Consider the following 12,592-nt stretch of genomic DNA (forward strand, 5'->3'; position numbering starts at 1 on the left):
GAATTCTGGGAAGGATTGGAGAAGTGGCTCCAGGCTAAGCTTCCAGGAATGAAGCTCAGAACCATGCTGAAGAACTGGCCTGATGAGAAAACTACCATGACTGGGATTGCTGCTGCCACCCCACCCCACACCGGCGGAAACCGCCGTCACCACTGGGGAATGGCCGCCACCTTCAAATGCCACACACTTTGCAGCCTCCTGCACCAACCAAGTGCCAAGCTTCCCAAAGAGCCTGTTCCCTCACCTTGCTCACCTCTAAGTCAAAAGTTCATTTTATATATATCTGACTGAGAGAGACCACGTCCCATGCCTGAGTCTTGCTGAGTCTTGGCTGCAAAAGAGACTGGAATTTGGGGTCAGAACTCCTTTCTTGGGGAGGCAGAACTTAAAAATATATGTATTGGAATTTCCCCAAAGAGAGGAAGGCTGTTTCATCAATGATAGGAAGCCATGAGTCTGACAGGTGTAAGGGGCATGGGTCAGATATGAAATGTGAACTGGTCACAGGAGATATAATAGATATATTAGTGGGGGATACGTTAGGTCAAGGTTTCTCAACCTTGGCACTACTGGCATCTGAAGCCTCATAAGTCTTCGTTATGGAGGTCAAGCCCATATGTTATAGGTTTTAGCAGCATCCCTAGTCTCTATTCACAAAGTGCCTGTAGAACGCCCCTCCTCTTCCAGTTGTGAGAACCAAAGATGCCTCCAAACTTTGCCAAATATCCCCTAGGAAGCAAAATTGCCCGCGAATCATTGGATTAGAGACCGGCTCATTTCGCAGGCTCTTCTGGTAACTAAGGGAAATAAGAAAGGAGTGGAATAATGGGGGATAGAGACAATGGGATGGACAGGAGTAACGTTGCAGAGGTAGAAATCCTAGAACTTGGGAGATGACTGTATTCGGAGGCTATATTTGTTAGGATATAGCTTCAGCAGCTCTAGCAGAGATCTGAAATAATAGCGGCAAATGTAAATTTATTTCTCCCTGAAATACCATTCTTAGAAGAAGCAGTGCAAGGCTAACATAGTGGCTTTGGAGATCATCCACTACATAACCACTTCTTAATACAATGTAAACCTCAATAAGTTACTATCTGTGAAAATGAAAAAGTAACAGATATATCAGACAGCCTAGCCAGTATGGCTCAGTTGACCTATGAACCAGGAGGTCATGGTTCCATTCCTGATCAGGGCACATGCCTGGAGCTTGATCCCCCGTGTGGGGCATGCAGGAAGTGGCCCATCAGTGATTCAGTCTCATCATTGATGTTTCTATCTCCCGCCTTCTCTGAAGTCAATAAAGTCCCAGTGCACGGGTAGGGTCTCTAGTGACTGCCGGCTGCCAGCCGGAGCCATCCTTCCCCAGCTGCCCCCCAGGGCCTTCCTTCATTCTGCACTCCCCCCCCCCCCGTGGTCAGCACATGTCATAGCAAGTGATGGAATTCCTGGTCAGTCGAACTCCCAAGGGGATACTTTGTATATTAGGCTTTTATATATGTATAGATATAGATATATTAGGCAGGTGTGTTATGAAGATTTGGTAAAATAGCAACTTTTGTATTAAAACACTAAGGTTGTTATGACAATAACAGAAAACTAATGCACCAGGGATTCTTATCATAGTCCTTTGCCCAGTAGAGTGTAACCACCGGATGGCCAAAGTGATCCAACCAGAGCAGTGCATGAGGTTCCTGAAGGAGAACCAGAGCATTCCCAAGGCACGGCCAGGAATTAAGGTACTCTAGAGGACTGCACCCCAATACTTTAGAGGTCTGTAAGAATGTTATATACCCCTCAACCATCTCCCTCCTTGAGACTTTTTTTTCTTTTTTTGCAGGATATCATCTTAATGTCTGCAAGCAATAGGCAATACAACTTTCAAAGAGTTCAGAAATTTAAATTTTTTTGTAGTATTTCATATCATACTACATGATGTCACTCTTCCGTGGGACTCCATTCATTGGCTCCCTGTAGGCTTTTTTAAAGAAACTAGAAAGTGGTAGACAGCAGACAAGGATGAAGTCAGAGGGTGCGTTCAGATTTTCACAGTTTGATCTGTAACTCGGTATTGTTTGAATCTTTTACCAAGAGAATGTAGTCATATATATTTATTGAGTACTTAAGAAAAATATTTTTTAATGTTAAAGGAATGCCATTTTCTACTGCAAAGTCTAGATAGGATACTTTAATATACATTCTAGTGCCCTGCCAGTGTGGCTCAGTCGTTGAGAGTTGATCTATGAACCAGGAGCTCATGGTTCCATTCCCAGTCAGGGCACACATGCCCAGATTGCAGGCTCCATCCCCCGTGTGGGGCGTGAAGGAGGCATCCGTCCCATCAATGATTCTCTCTTGACACGGATGTTTCTCTCTCTCTCTCTTCCTCTCCCTTCCTCTCTGAAATCAATAAAAATACATTTAAAATACACACACACACACACACACACACACACACACACACACACACACTGTAGTTTCCTTGGTTCTCAGCTGAGGCCTGTCAAGGGACCTTTGCCATAGTCACAACTCAGAAGAGAATGATGCTACTAGCATCAGACCAGGGATGCTGCTAAACATCCCACGAAGCGCAGGAGAGCCCCTACCTCAAAGAATTATGTGGTCCCATATTGAATGTCAACTGCAACTGAAAAAAAAATTGTTTAATAGAAAAAGTAATTATTCTTAAAAAAAAAAAAATAAATAAAAAAAGAAAGAAAAAAGATAATTCTGTGGCCCAAAGTGTCATTAATGTCGAGGTAGACAAAATCTTGTTTGAATTGGGCTCACATCAGTGGTTCTCAGACATGTCAGGGTTGTATCACCCTATCTTGTTGCTTGGTTTCACAATACCCTCCGTTTCTCACAAAAGCCATATGTGCCCTGACTGATGGTGTGGCTCAATTGAAGCATCTCCATGCACCAAATGTCACCAATTCTATTCCCGGTTAGGGCACAGACCTAGGTTGTGGGTTTGATCCCTGGTCAACATGTATGGGAGGCAGCGGATCAATGTGTCTCTCTCATGTTGATCTCTCTCTCCGTCTCTCTCTTTCCCTCCTCCCCCTCTCCCTCTCCCTCTTCAGCCCTCTCTAAAATCAATAAAATTAAATAAAAGTGAAAAGTCATATCTATATGCATTTAAAATTTAGCATGAATTTAAGTTCACTTTGAACTGCAAATAATAAAATGTAACTTCCTTTTAGATAACTGATAATACATGGAGGTAAGCAGGTAAGTGGGTGTGTTTATTTTTTCAAAACCAGTAGGGAGTCACTGCCATAAATCATTCCAGAGTGAGACTGGTGAGTGGGAGAAGCCACGGTCTGAGTCAATCACCAGTATCCACCCAGAAACATCATCACACAGTCTTCAAGGGAGTGTGGCCGGCCGGGAACAGAGCTGGGAAGAGACGGGGAGATGTTACCAGGTGGTGGTGTGATTCTGCCAGAGGTCTCCCCAGCCCTTCTGGATGAACTGCAGAGTCACTTATCTCTCTCAGGAGGCACATCAACTCCAGGCAGCTTCCTCTAGTCAGGAATAAACTAGCAATTTCAAACCAGCAATTACACAGATTCAATTAGCAGCTTGAAAAACCAGATATGTTGCCTGGCAACAACATCCTTCTCTGGCTTCACCGTCCACATCCCCTGGACTTTGGATTGCCCTTTAGTGACCTTCCTAAAGAGGCTGCTAAGCATAGTGGTTCTGAGTGACTTCCAGAAGCAGTACACCTACCCACCTGGGTCCTGAATCCTGGCTCTAACTTACTACCCGAAATGCCCAAGCTTAGGCAAATTACCTAACTTCTTGGTTTCCTCATCTGTAAAACGGAGATAATATTTGTACTTTGTACAGTTTTGGTAGAAATTTGAAGAGTTCATATATATTGAAATAGATAGTGCCCAGAACATAACAAAAATAAATAAATGTTAGCTCTTGTTTCTCTCTACCCCCTCTCTCCCTCTTCAGGGGTTCCTTTTAACCAGATTTTGCCAACAAAAAATGTTGGGGGCAGGGAGTGGTGGGCAGTGAGGGGTCAGAGCTCAAAGTGTTCTAAAATTGCCTTCTCTGGTTCATTCCCCATATACACCCAACCCCTGTCCCCTCCCACTTTCGTCTGCCATAAAGAATAACATAAGTGGTCTTCCAAGTTCAAAAAGAGCCTGATAATCAGATAGGCTCTTTTCTACTTGGGAATAGCCCAGACATTCTGGAAACCAAGAACTAGATGCTCACTCGGTTCCTTAGCACTGTATCTTGGCATCTTTCTTTAATGAACAATTATTCTACCGAGCTCATGATGATTTTTCTTTTGGAGTTTTAATTAAAGGTGCCCCTTCATCTGCAGAAACTAATGCACTGTCAACAATTAGTCAGTAAAATAATTCAATTTGCATTCTGGATAAGCAGGCATACCCAGCAAATCTCCAGTTAAACCTGAAAAACTAAAATAAATAATGAAACTGGGTATAGTGCGGCTGGCTTTTGTTGTTGTTTCTAATGATCAGTTTGGCAAATTTACCCTAAAATGATTCCTTAAATAAAAAGGAAAGTTAATGAGCTGATTTTTATAGCCCCTAAATTTTATTTTTATTAAATGTATTGGGGTGACATTTGTTAATAATATATAGAACCTTTCAAATGAAATGAAACAAACTAGCTACACTCTTCTTCAGTCTTAGTTTCCTACACTCTATTTATTTCAGCCTTTTTCCCAAAATTATTCCATGTCCCTCATGAGCTGTATAGTTATTTACTTCCCCCCCCCCTTATAAATCAGCCTACTTCTTAAACTGTATATAAATTTATTTAAAATGGGAAGCTAGCCCTAGCAAGTTTGGCTCAGTGGATAGAGCATCGGCCTGGGGACTCAAGAATCCCAGGTTCCATATGGGGTGTGCAGGAGGCTGATGATTGATGTTTCTCTCCCATCAATGTTTCTAACTCTCTCTTCCTCTCTGTAAAAAAATCAATAAAATATATTTTTAAAATAATCAAAGAGGTAGCTATATAAAGAGAAAACTTCTGTTAATTTCCAAATAGAGGGTAAATGTAAATAAATAGATAAATACCATGAAAATTGAACACATTTTTTAAAAATAAAAAAGTGTTTAAAAGATCTTAAATTATAAGTGTAAAGTAAAAATAGAGGAAATGCAAGTAATAAGGAATCTAATTTACTGACACCATATAAAAATGTAATATGTGCCAGCTCTTTTAGTTTAATTCTCATAATGACTCTTCACAGTAAATGTGATGTACACCCTTACAGATGATGGCTCTGAGCCCCAGAGGAGTGAGTAAAATGCCCAGGGTCCCAGAGTTGGGGAGGCTAGAGCAGGTCTAGGTGAGGCGAGAGCCCTCGAGGACTGCAGGGCAAAGAATCTATGGTTCACCTTCTCTCTACTCCTTCATCCAGGCCACCCTTCCTGAGAACTTCTCCCAAATCCTGTGCCGAAAGTCCAGGATACACAACAATGACTCAGGTTTTCACCAAGATATGATTAGACTTTCAGATTTTTGTGACAAAAAGAAAAATTAATATTTGCATCAGAAAATTTTTGCAACTTTTATTTTACAGTTTTCAGCTTCCTTTGAAGTCTAGCAGATCCTATGCAGCTGGTTAATGGGCATGAGATGCCAATAGAAGGTTGACCATCTAAATCTTTCTGCCAGAGAAAAGGAATGGGGGTAAAATAGGGGAGCAGAGAAGGGAGAGCGAAGAAGCTGCTGGGGGAGGTGAGATAAGAGTAAACCTAGGACCAGAGAAGGGGTTGGGGGTGGGGAGAAACTGGTGCCATCCAGGGAGATGCTGAGGAAAGGACGGAAAGAGAGGTATCGATATTTTATAAAAATGTTTCCCCCGTGATGTATGATGTCATTCATCCTCCATGCCTGATTCTGTTTGTTGTTGTTGTTTTTTTGTTTGTTTTTTCTCTAATACACTAAGGATAATCACAGTACAGTTTCAGGTGTTCATCTGTGTAGCACCTGAAATTAGTCCCCATCCCTCCAGGCTAGCACCTGCACCTCAGATGGCATTCATTTCTGCGGCTTTAATTCCACCTCGAGGATGATGACTTAGGAACTCCCACCAACCTCTTCCCAGAACAACTGACAGCACCATTTAAATGTCTAATGCCATTATTTCTGCTCCGGCTACATTCCAGATGCACTGGGTCCCATGTACTGTTCCTTCCGCCTTTCCTTTCAGTGCTTTGCCTGTCCTGTTTCAAATGCTCAGATGTTACCTCCTGGACCAGCCTAAAAAGTAAGCACACCTCCCCCAGTTACATGACCCTGACAATTATAAGACCACCCCACAAACTACATCCCCTTATTTCTTTCATAGACGCCATAATCCGCACCTTTTGTGTATTTTGTTGTTTGCTTATTTTATCTCTCCATCTGCAAGAATGTAAACTCTTATCTGGACAGGGATTCTGTCTTTTTTTGTTGAAGAGGACCTTACATGTGGTAGGTGCCCAATAAATATCTGTTGATTTAATGAGTAGATTAATCTGTGATGACTGCCAATAAATGATTCTGTTCAGAGAAAGTCTACAGTATCTCATTGATAATGGCCACATACTAATGAATAAGATTTTACAGCACTTCATAGTTTTGTTTTAATTTTTTAAAATCCTCACCCAATGATATGTTTTATTGATTTGAGAGAGAGAGGAAGGGAGAGAGAGAGAGAGAGAGAGAGAGAGAGAGAGAGAGCGAGAGAGAGAGAGAGAGAGAGAGAGAGAGAGAGAGAGAGAGAGAGATGTTGATGCAAGAGAGAAATACCAATTGGCTGCTCCCTTTACGCACCCCAACCAGGTATCAAATCTGCAACCTAGATATGTACCCTGGCCAGGAATCGAACCCAAAACCCATTGGTGCCTGGGACAATACCACAACCAACTGAGCCACCAGCCAAGGCAACACTTTCTCATAGGTTATTACTCTAGTCTGAATGTTTGTATCCCCCCAAAAAAATTATATGTTAAAATCCAAATCCCAAAGGTGATATTAGATGGTGGGCCCTATGTCATAATGGGATTAAGGCCTTATAAAAGAGGCTGTAGGAAGCTCCTAATTCTGTCCACCAGTGAGGACATAGTCAGCTGTGAACCTGGAAAAGGGTCCTATCCAAAACATGACCATGCTGGCACCTTCACCTTGGACTTCTTAGCCTCCAAAACTGTGGGGAACAAATGTCTGCTGCTTATAAAACAATGTGCTCTTAGCATATAAGCTTAGCTCAGTTTAGCTTAGACCAGTGGTCGGCAAACTGCAGCTCGAGAGCCACATGCGGCTCTTTGGCCCCTTGAGTGTGGCTCTTGAACAAAATACCACAGTCTGGGCGAGTCTATTTCGAAGAAGTGGCGTTAGAAGAAGTTTAAGTTTTAAAAATTTGGCTCTCCAAAGAAATTTCAGTCGTTGTACTATTGATATTTGGCTCTGTTGACTAATGAGTTTGCCAACCACTGGCTTAGACTAGCCTATAGTATTTTGTTAAAGCAGCCCAAAAGAACTAACAGTTACCAACATTTTTTTTTCCACCAGAACCTATCAAGGTCAGTACTATTTTTATCTTCATTTTGCCCCTAAGAAAACTCAGCAGGTAAATGTAACTGGAGATACACTAGATGAGAAAACTGATAAGCTGTCAGAAGTACAGACAATGCCAAGTGAACATGCCTGTTTTTCTTGCTAAGGTGACCTATCCTTCTAGTTTTCCTAGGACTGTCCTGGTTTTAGTACCGAAAATCCTGCATCCTGGGAAAACCTATCCTACCCAGAAAACTGTAAATAAGACATTAGACACTTCATGCAATCAGATCTCTGGCCATCGAAAACGCAATGACCAAAACCTGAGGGATGGGGTTTAGAACCTAAAGCTATCAAGTCACATCATGCCTGGTTGATGCACCCACCCAGCTGCCTTCAAAGGAATGCTGAGACAGGAAGTCATCAATAAACTGAAAAGGAGCGGACGCCCAGAGATGCGGTCCGTGGTCTGACCCTGGGAGGTAAAGATGGTAAGTAGGTCAGCCTGGCTATCAAGCCTCATGTTTTCAGACTGAATCTGATCCACTAAAAGCCCAGAAGGTATGCTGGTGGAGCCAACCCCTGCAGGCACCCTGACCAGGAGAAACCAGCTTAGTATTCCAGAGAGGAATATTCCTCTTCTCCCAATTCAGCATTTCCCCCCCCCCCCCAATACATTAGAAGTGTTGACTTCATCATTCTGGTAAAGTAGCCTTCAATATTTCACGTGCGTGTGTGTGTGTGTGTGTGTGTGTGTGTGTACGCGCCTGCGTGTTGCGGGGTGGTAATTACTGCATAGGTGACATTGTCTGCTCATCTAGGTAGAAACTGTAGTGTTCATTCATGCCATTGGGTAATTGAAGTGAAGCAATTATGTATCATATTTTGAAAGAGGCATTAAAAAAATCCACCACTAGGTGATTCAGACTTAATTATCTTGTCTTTGCGGCAGCTGAGTTCAAAGCTCAAGTGGAGAACACATCGACTACAAAGGCAGAGGGAATCGACCGGCGCTCCCCGGCTCTGGGCTCTTCCTCTGCTTAAGGTAAGAATCGTGAACAAGCTTCGGGTCTCTGCCAAGGGCAAGCTCTCTGGATGGGGATTACCCTCCCACTGGAGAGGTGCCAGGTCGGTCACCCTGAGGGGGAAGCTGTCATGTATTCTGAGTTATTGTCTGCCTCAGTTTTTATGTTTTATTTGCTTTATATGTTACTCACACTCACCCAGAAGACTGTAAACAACTCTGAGGAAGAAAAGAGAATTGTTCAGTTTTGTATCATTCAGCAGTGTTAAGAGGGTTTGCTCAAGAGTCTAGACTTCTTTTTGTTTCCATTTCAATGGGGAACCCAGCACAGTGGCAGAAAAGTCTAACTTGTGTTTCAACCCGTGTGGTTGGGATTAAGGAGCTTCTGTGACCTCTCTGTTTGGGGCCAGGTCTTCATCAGCAACCTAGACCCTGCCCTGCCAGAGCAAATGACCCTCCCACTTGCCTGAAAGTGTTTTTGTTTGTTTGTTTGTTTAAATGTATTTTATTGATTTTTTTACAGAGAGGAAGAGAGAGGGATAGAGAGTTAGAAACATCAATGAGAGAGAATCATCAATTAGCTGCCTCCTGCACACCCCCTACTGGGGATGTGCCCACAACCAAGGTACATGTCCTTGACTGGAATTGAACCTGGGACCCTTCAATCTGCAGATCGATGCTCCATCCACTGAGCCAAACCGGTTTTGGCTGCCTGAAAGTTTTAAGGTGTCTGTGTTGTGTATGGAGTTTGTGGAAGAAAGACTTCATGTAAAATTTCAAGGTCCTTGTCATTAGAGATCTTGATAGAAAGTCAGATGCGTGAGCTGAATCCCTTGAAATATTCTCCAGTTCTTCCCCTATCCTGTACGTGTTGATTGCTTACATACATTTTTGTCTTCACCATTAGGTTGGAATATTATTCTACTCTAGACTTCTTTAAACCAACTGAACTTAATTTTCCACCTTTGCCTCTATATTGAAAGCAACATTTCATTCACTCATCACTTCTTTAATCAGTTACTCAAGTCTGTCAAAGCTCTCCCCCATGAGTGGTAATGGCAAATTGATCTGTCTCTGGAATTTTCTCAGTTTTATCAGTTTTCTTATTTCTAGTCATCAGAATGGCTCAGGCAAGGGCCATCTAATTTAGGAGTGTTATTCTGCCCATATGTTGGTATGGAAATGTAATGGGTTCCGAGGCTTTGAATCTTAGAAAGAAGCAATCCTCAGAAGAACAAGATAGGTTACTTGACGGACAGGGTGTTAAAGTCATCTTGGCTCCTTTTTTGTAACAGGCTACTCACCCTGCCCTTACTTGTCAGCCAAATGACTTAACCTTTTAGGAGTCATCTCCTTACTTCACAAGGTTCCTTTCCGGCCCATAAATTACCCTCCTAGCCAAACAGTTCAACTGAAAATTACATACAGTTCATCCCTTTATAGCCCATAATTTCATTCACTCATAAAATTTTTAGAGGAAAAATATGTTTTTCCATATGCAATGTTGAGGTCTGGGATCTCTATCAAAGTGAACTGTTTCAGAAACTTGCTTTGACTAAGAAGAGAAACAGATTTTTGCTGCTGGGAGGGAATTAACAACTTTCAATATGCCCAAGGAAAGACAAAAGGATTGGCGCTTGATGCTTAAATTTTTCCAGACACTTAATTTATTTTTTCCACAAAGAAGATGGCATCAAGGAACTCCTATTTAAAATTCCCAAGTGAAAATTAAAATTCTAGCATTTATCAAGTCATTAAACGGAAAAAAAAATTCTAAATAGTAAAAGTAAAAGCCAGAAGAACAAGGTTTGATTCCCAGGTGCTTGACTTACTCTGTGGCCTCAGACAGGTCATTCAGACTCTCTAAGCCTCTGTCCACATGTCCAAAACAGAGGTCAGATAGCATCCACCTAAAAGCATTGTTCTGAGCTTCTTAGCAAGTAATATCTTTGCTTTAGTTTATCTTACTTTTTCGCTGTAGAAATGGAAAACTATTTATATGATGGTTTGGTTTTCTCGTTTTTTCATCCTGTTCTAGAACCTTTCTTAGTTAATCAGGATCTTGTAATTCAGTCAGTTGGTCAGTTAGTAAATGTGTATTGAGTTCCTACTATGTGCTAGGCAGAGATATCATTTCTACCTTAATTTGCACACAGTTTAATAGGTATGGTTTTGGGGTTTTTTTATCTAACATTTTTCCCCATTGTTTTCCACTGCTATGAAAAATGTTTTCCTCTTTTGAAAAATTTGTCTTATGCCTGCCTTGGCATGACACATTCATTTATAGTTCTTTGCCTACAGATATTAGCATGACTATACATTCATATGACCTCATCTTTTGTTAAAATGTAGAAACACTTCTATACCAGTTGATGAATAACCATAAGCCTAAGCCCCAGGAGTGTTTTACTTACTCCCATAGTCCCATTCATCTCTGCTATCCCCCAGGTCAACTGAAGGATTAAGAAAGGCCTAGCACAGATGGCAACTGGACCTAGCTCCTAAGTCCCTTCTGAGTATAAGATGTGCCTCCCAGAATGTGGAAGAGTTCACACTTGCTTACCCACTCCTTGCATTTCTTCCAGCCCTCGGGTCACTCATTTCTGGGCCAGAGACCCTCCTCTCCTTCTCAAGTCCCTTCCCCTTAGCTCTCAGTCTCTTTCCTCTGTGCTTTCCTTAGTGTGTTCTGCACCCAGATCGTCCTCTAGCCACCCCTCCTTAGCCCTGCCCCCGGCATTGCTGCCCAGGTTCTTTCTGTAAATTGTCCTCTATTACCCAAACCAACTCTGTTGGGCTGACACATCATACTGTATGCATACTGCCAAACTGCTCTATTCCTTTCAAATAAATCATTTTGTCTGGGCCACCCCCATTCCCACTTCTATGGCCTTACCCACAAGCCCACACAGGCCGCTTTATCATAGCTTTCACTTACCTTGGCCATGTACCACACACACACACACACACACACACACACACACACACCTCTTACAGTAACACCTTTTCCTTCATCCAGATTGCTTCTGAATCCCTTTTGAATCCTTTCCTGTCCTACCCCTCCCTCTGTCTAAATGGCTCCCACAACTTCCTCTTCTTTGATTACCCCCTCAAATGTTTCTCTGATCTATTTCATATTTGTGTGTTAACTCAGTGGGCCTCTGTCACCTATAGGTCTTTGGCATGTATGAGGGCAGCAATGATAACTTACCGAGATTATAAACTCCTAGAACTATAAATAAGTCTGTGAATGTATTACTCACTTGGCTGTCATTAAAATAAACCCATGTCACTTGCTGTTGGTACCTGTGCTCCATTCATCAAGAAAATGGGGAGGCATTAATTTACTGAGTCCATTAATTCAACAAGTATGCATTGAACGTTTAATATATGCCAAGAACAAGCAGGATAACAATGAAGAAGATGTGGTCTCTCTCCTTAAAGAAGATGTTTAATAAGATTTTTTTGGTGTATCTACCATGTGCCAGGCATCATACCAGACTTTGGAGATATAAAAGTAAGACAGTGCCTGTGATGAAGGGACAAAGACAATCAGAATACAGGATGGTGCATATCAAGATCAGGGACTGCTCCAAGTGCTGTGGGAACTCAGAAGGCTAATCTGGCCCACTTTACAGTCTCCAGGAAGAGACATTCATTCAATCCATCAATCAACCATTCAGTATTTACCCATTACCTACTGTGTGCCAGTCGCTGTTCAAGGTGCTGAAGTGATGCAATTCTTCCCCCATGAAATCTAAAAATTTCTGCAGGTGAGACAGGCAATGAACAAATGAGTTACTATAGACTATGCTAGATGATGATATGTGTCTGGAGAAAAATAAAGCAAGGAGGGGCATAGGGAATATCAGGTTCTTGGGTGGTAAGGGGAGATAACAATCCTTGTTTTGTGTAGTGGTTGGGAAAGGCTTCAGTGAGGTAATAACTGAGATACCTGAAGAAAGTGAAAGACAGCCATGTGGTTACCTGTGTGGTGGTGACTCTACCAGGCAGAAGAAACAACAA

At 42.1% G+C, this 12,592-nt stretch overlaps 1 protein-coding gene across 8 annotated transcripts in view; it reads left to right on the top strand.

Moving 5' to 3' along the window:
* Positions 1-1,582: 1,582 nt before the first annotated feature.
* BPIFC (BPI fold containing family C) overlaps positions 1,583-12,592 on the top strand; it is a 42,582-nt gene continuing 31,572 nt past the window's right edge. The window contains exons 1-3 of one of the 8 annotated variants that reach the window (XM_036457418.2): positions 1,647-1,739; positions 7,936-8,036; positions 8,498-8,590. In XM_036457418.2, the coding sequence (XP_036313311.1) occupies positions 8,034-8,036; positions 8,498-8,590 (96 nt within the window). In that variant the 5' untranslated portion in view covers positions 1,647-1,739; positions 7,936-8,033. Of the gene's footprint in view, positions 1,774-7,567; positions 8,037-8,497; positions 8,591-12,592 lie in introns of those variants that run through there. The other 7 variants (XR_004991288.2, XR_004991289.2, XM_036457417.2 and 4 more) reach the window with 7 other exon arrangements.

This window comes from Pipistrellus kuhlii, unplaced genomic scaffold (assembly GCF_014108245.1).
Source record: "Pipistrellus kuhlii isolate mPipKuh1 unplaced genomic scaffold, mPipKuh1.p scaffold_m20_p_3, whole genome shotgun sequence".
Classification (NCBI taxonomy): domain Eukaryota; kingdom Metazoa; phylum Chordata; class Mammalia; order Chiroptera; family Vespertilionidae; genus Pipistrellus; species Pipistrellus kuhlii.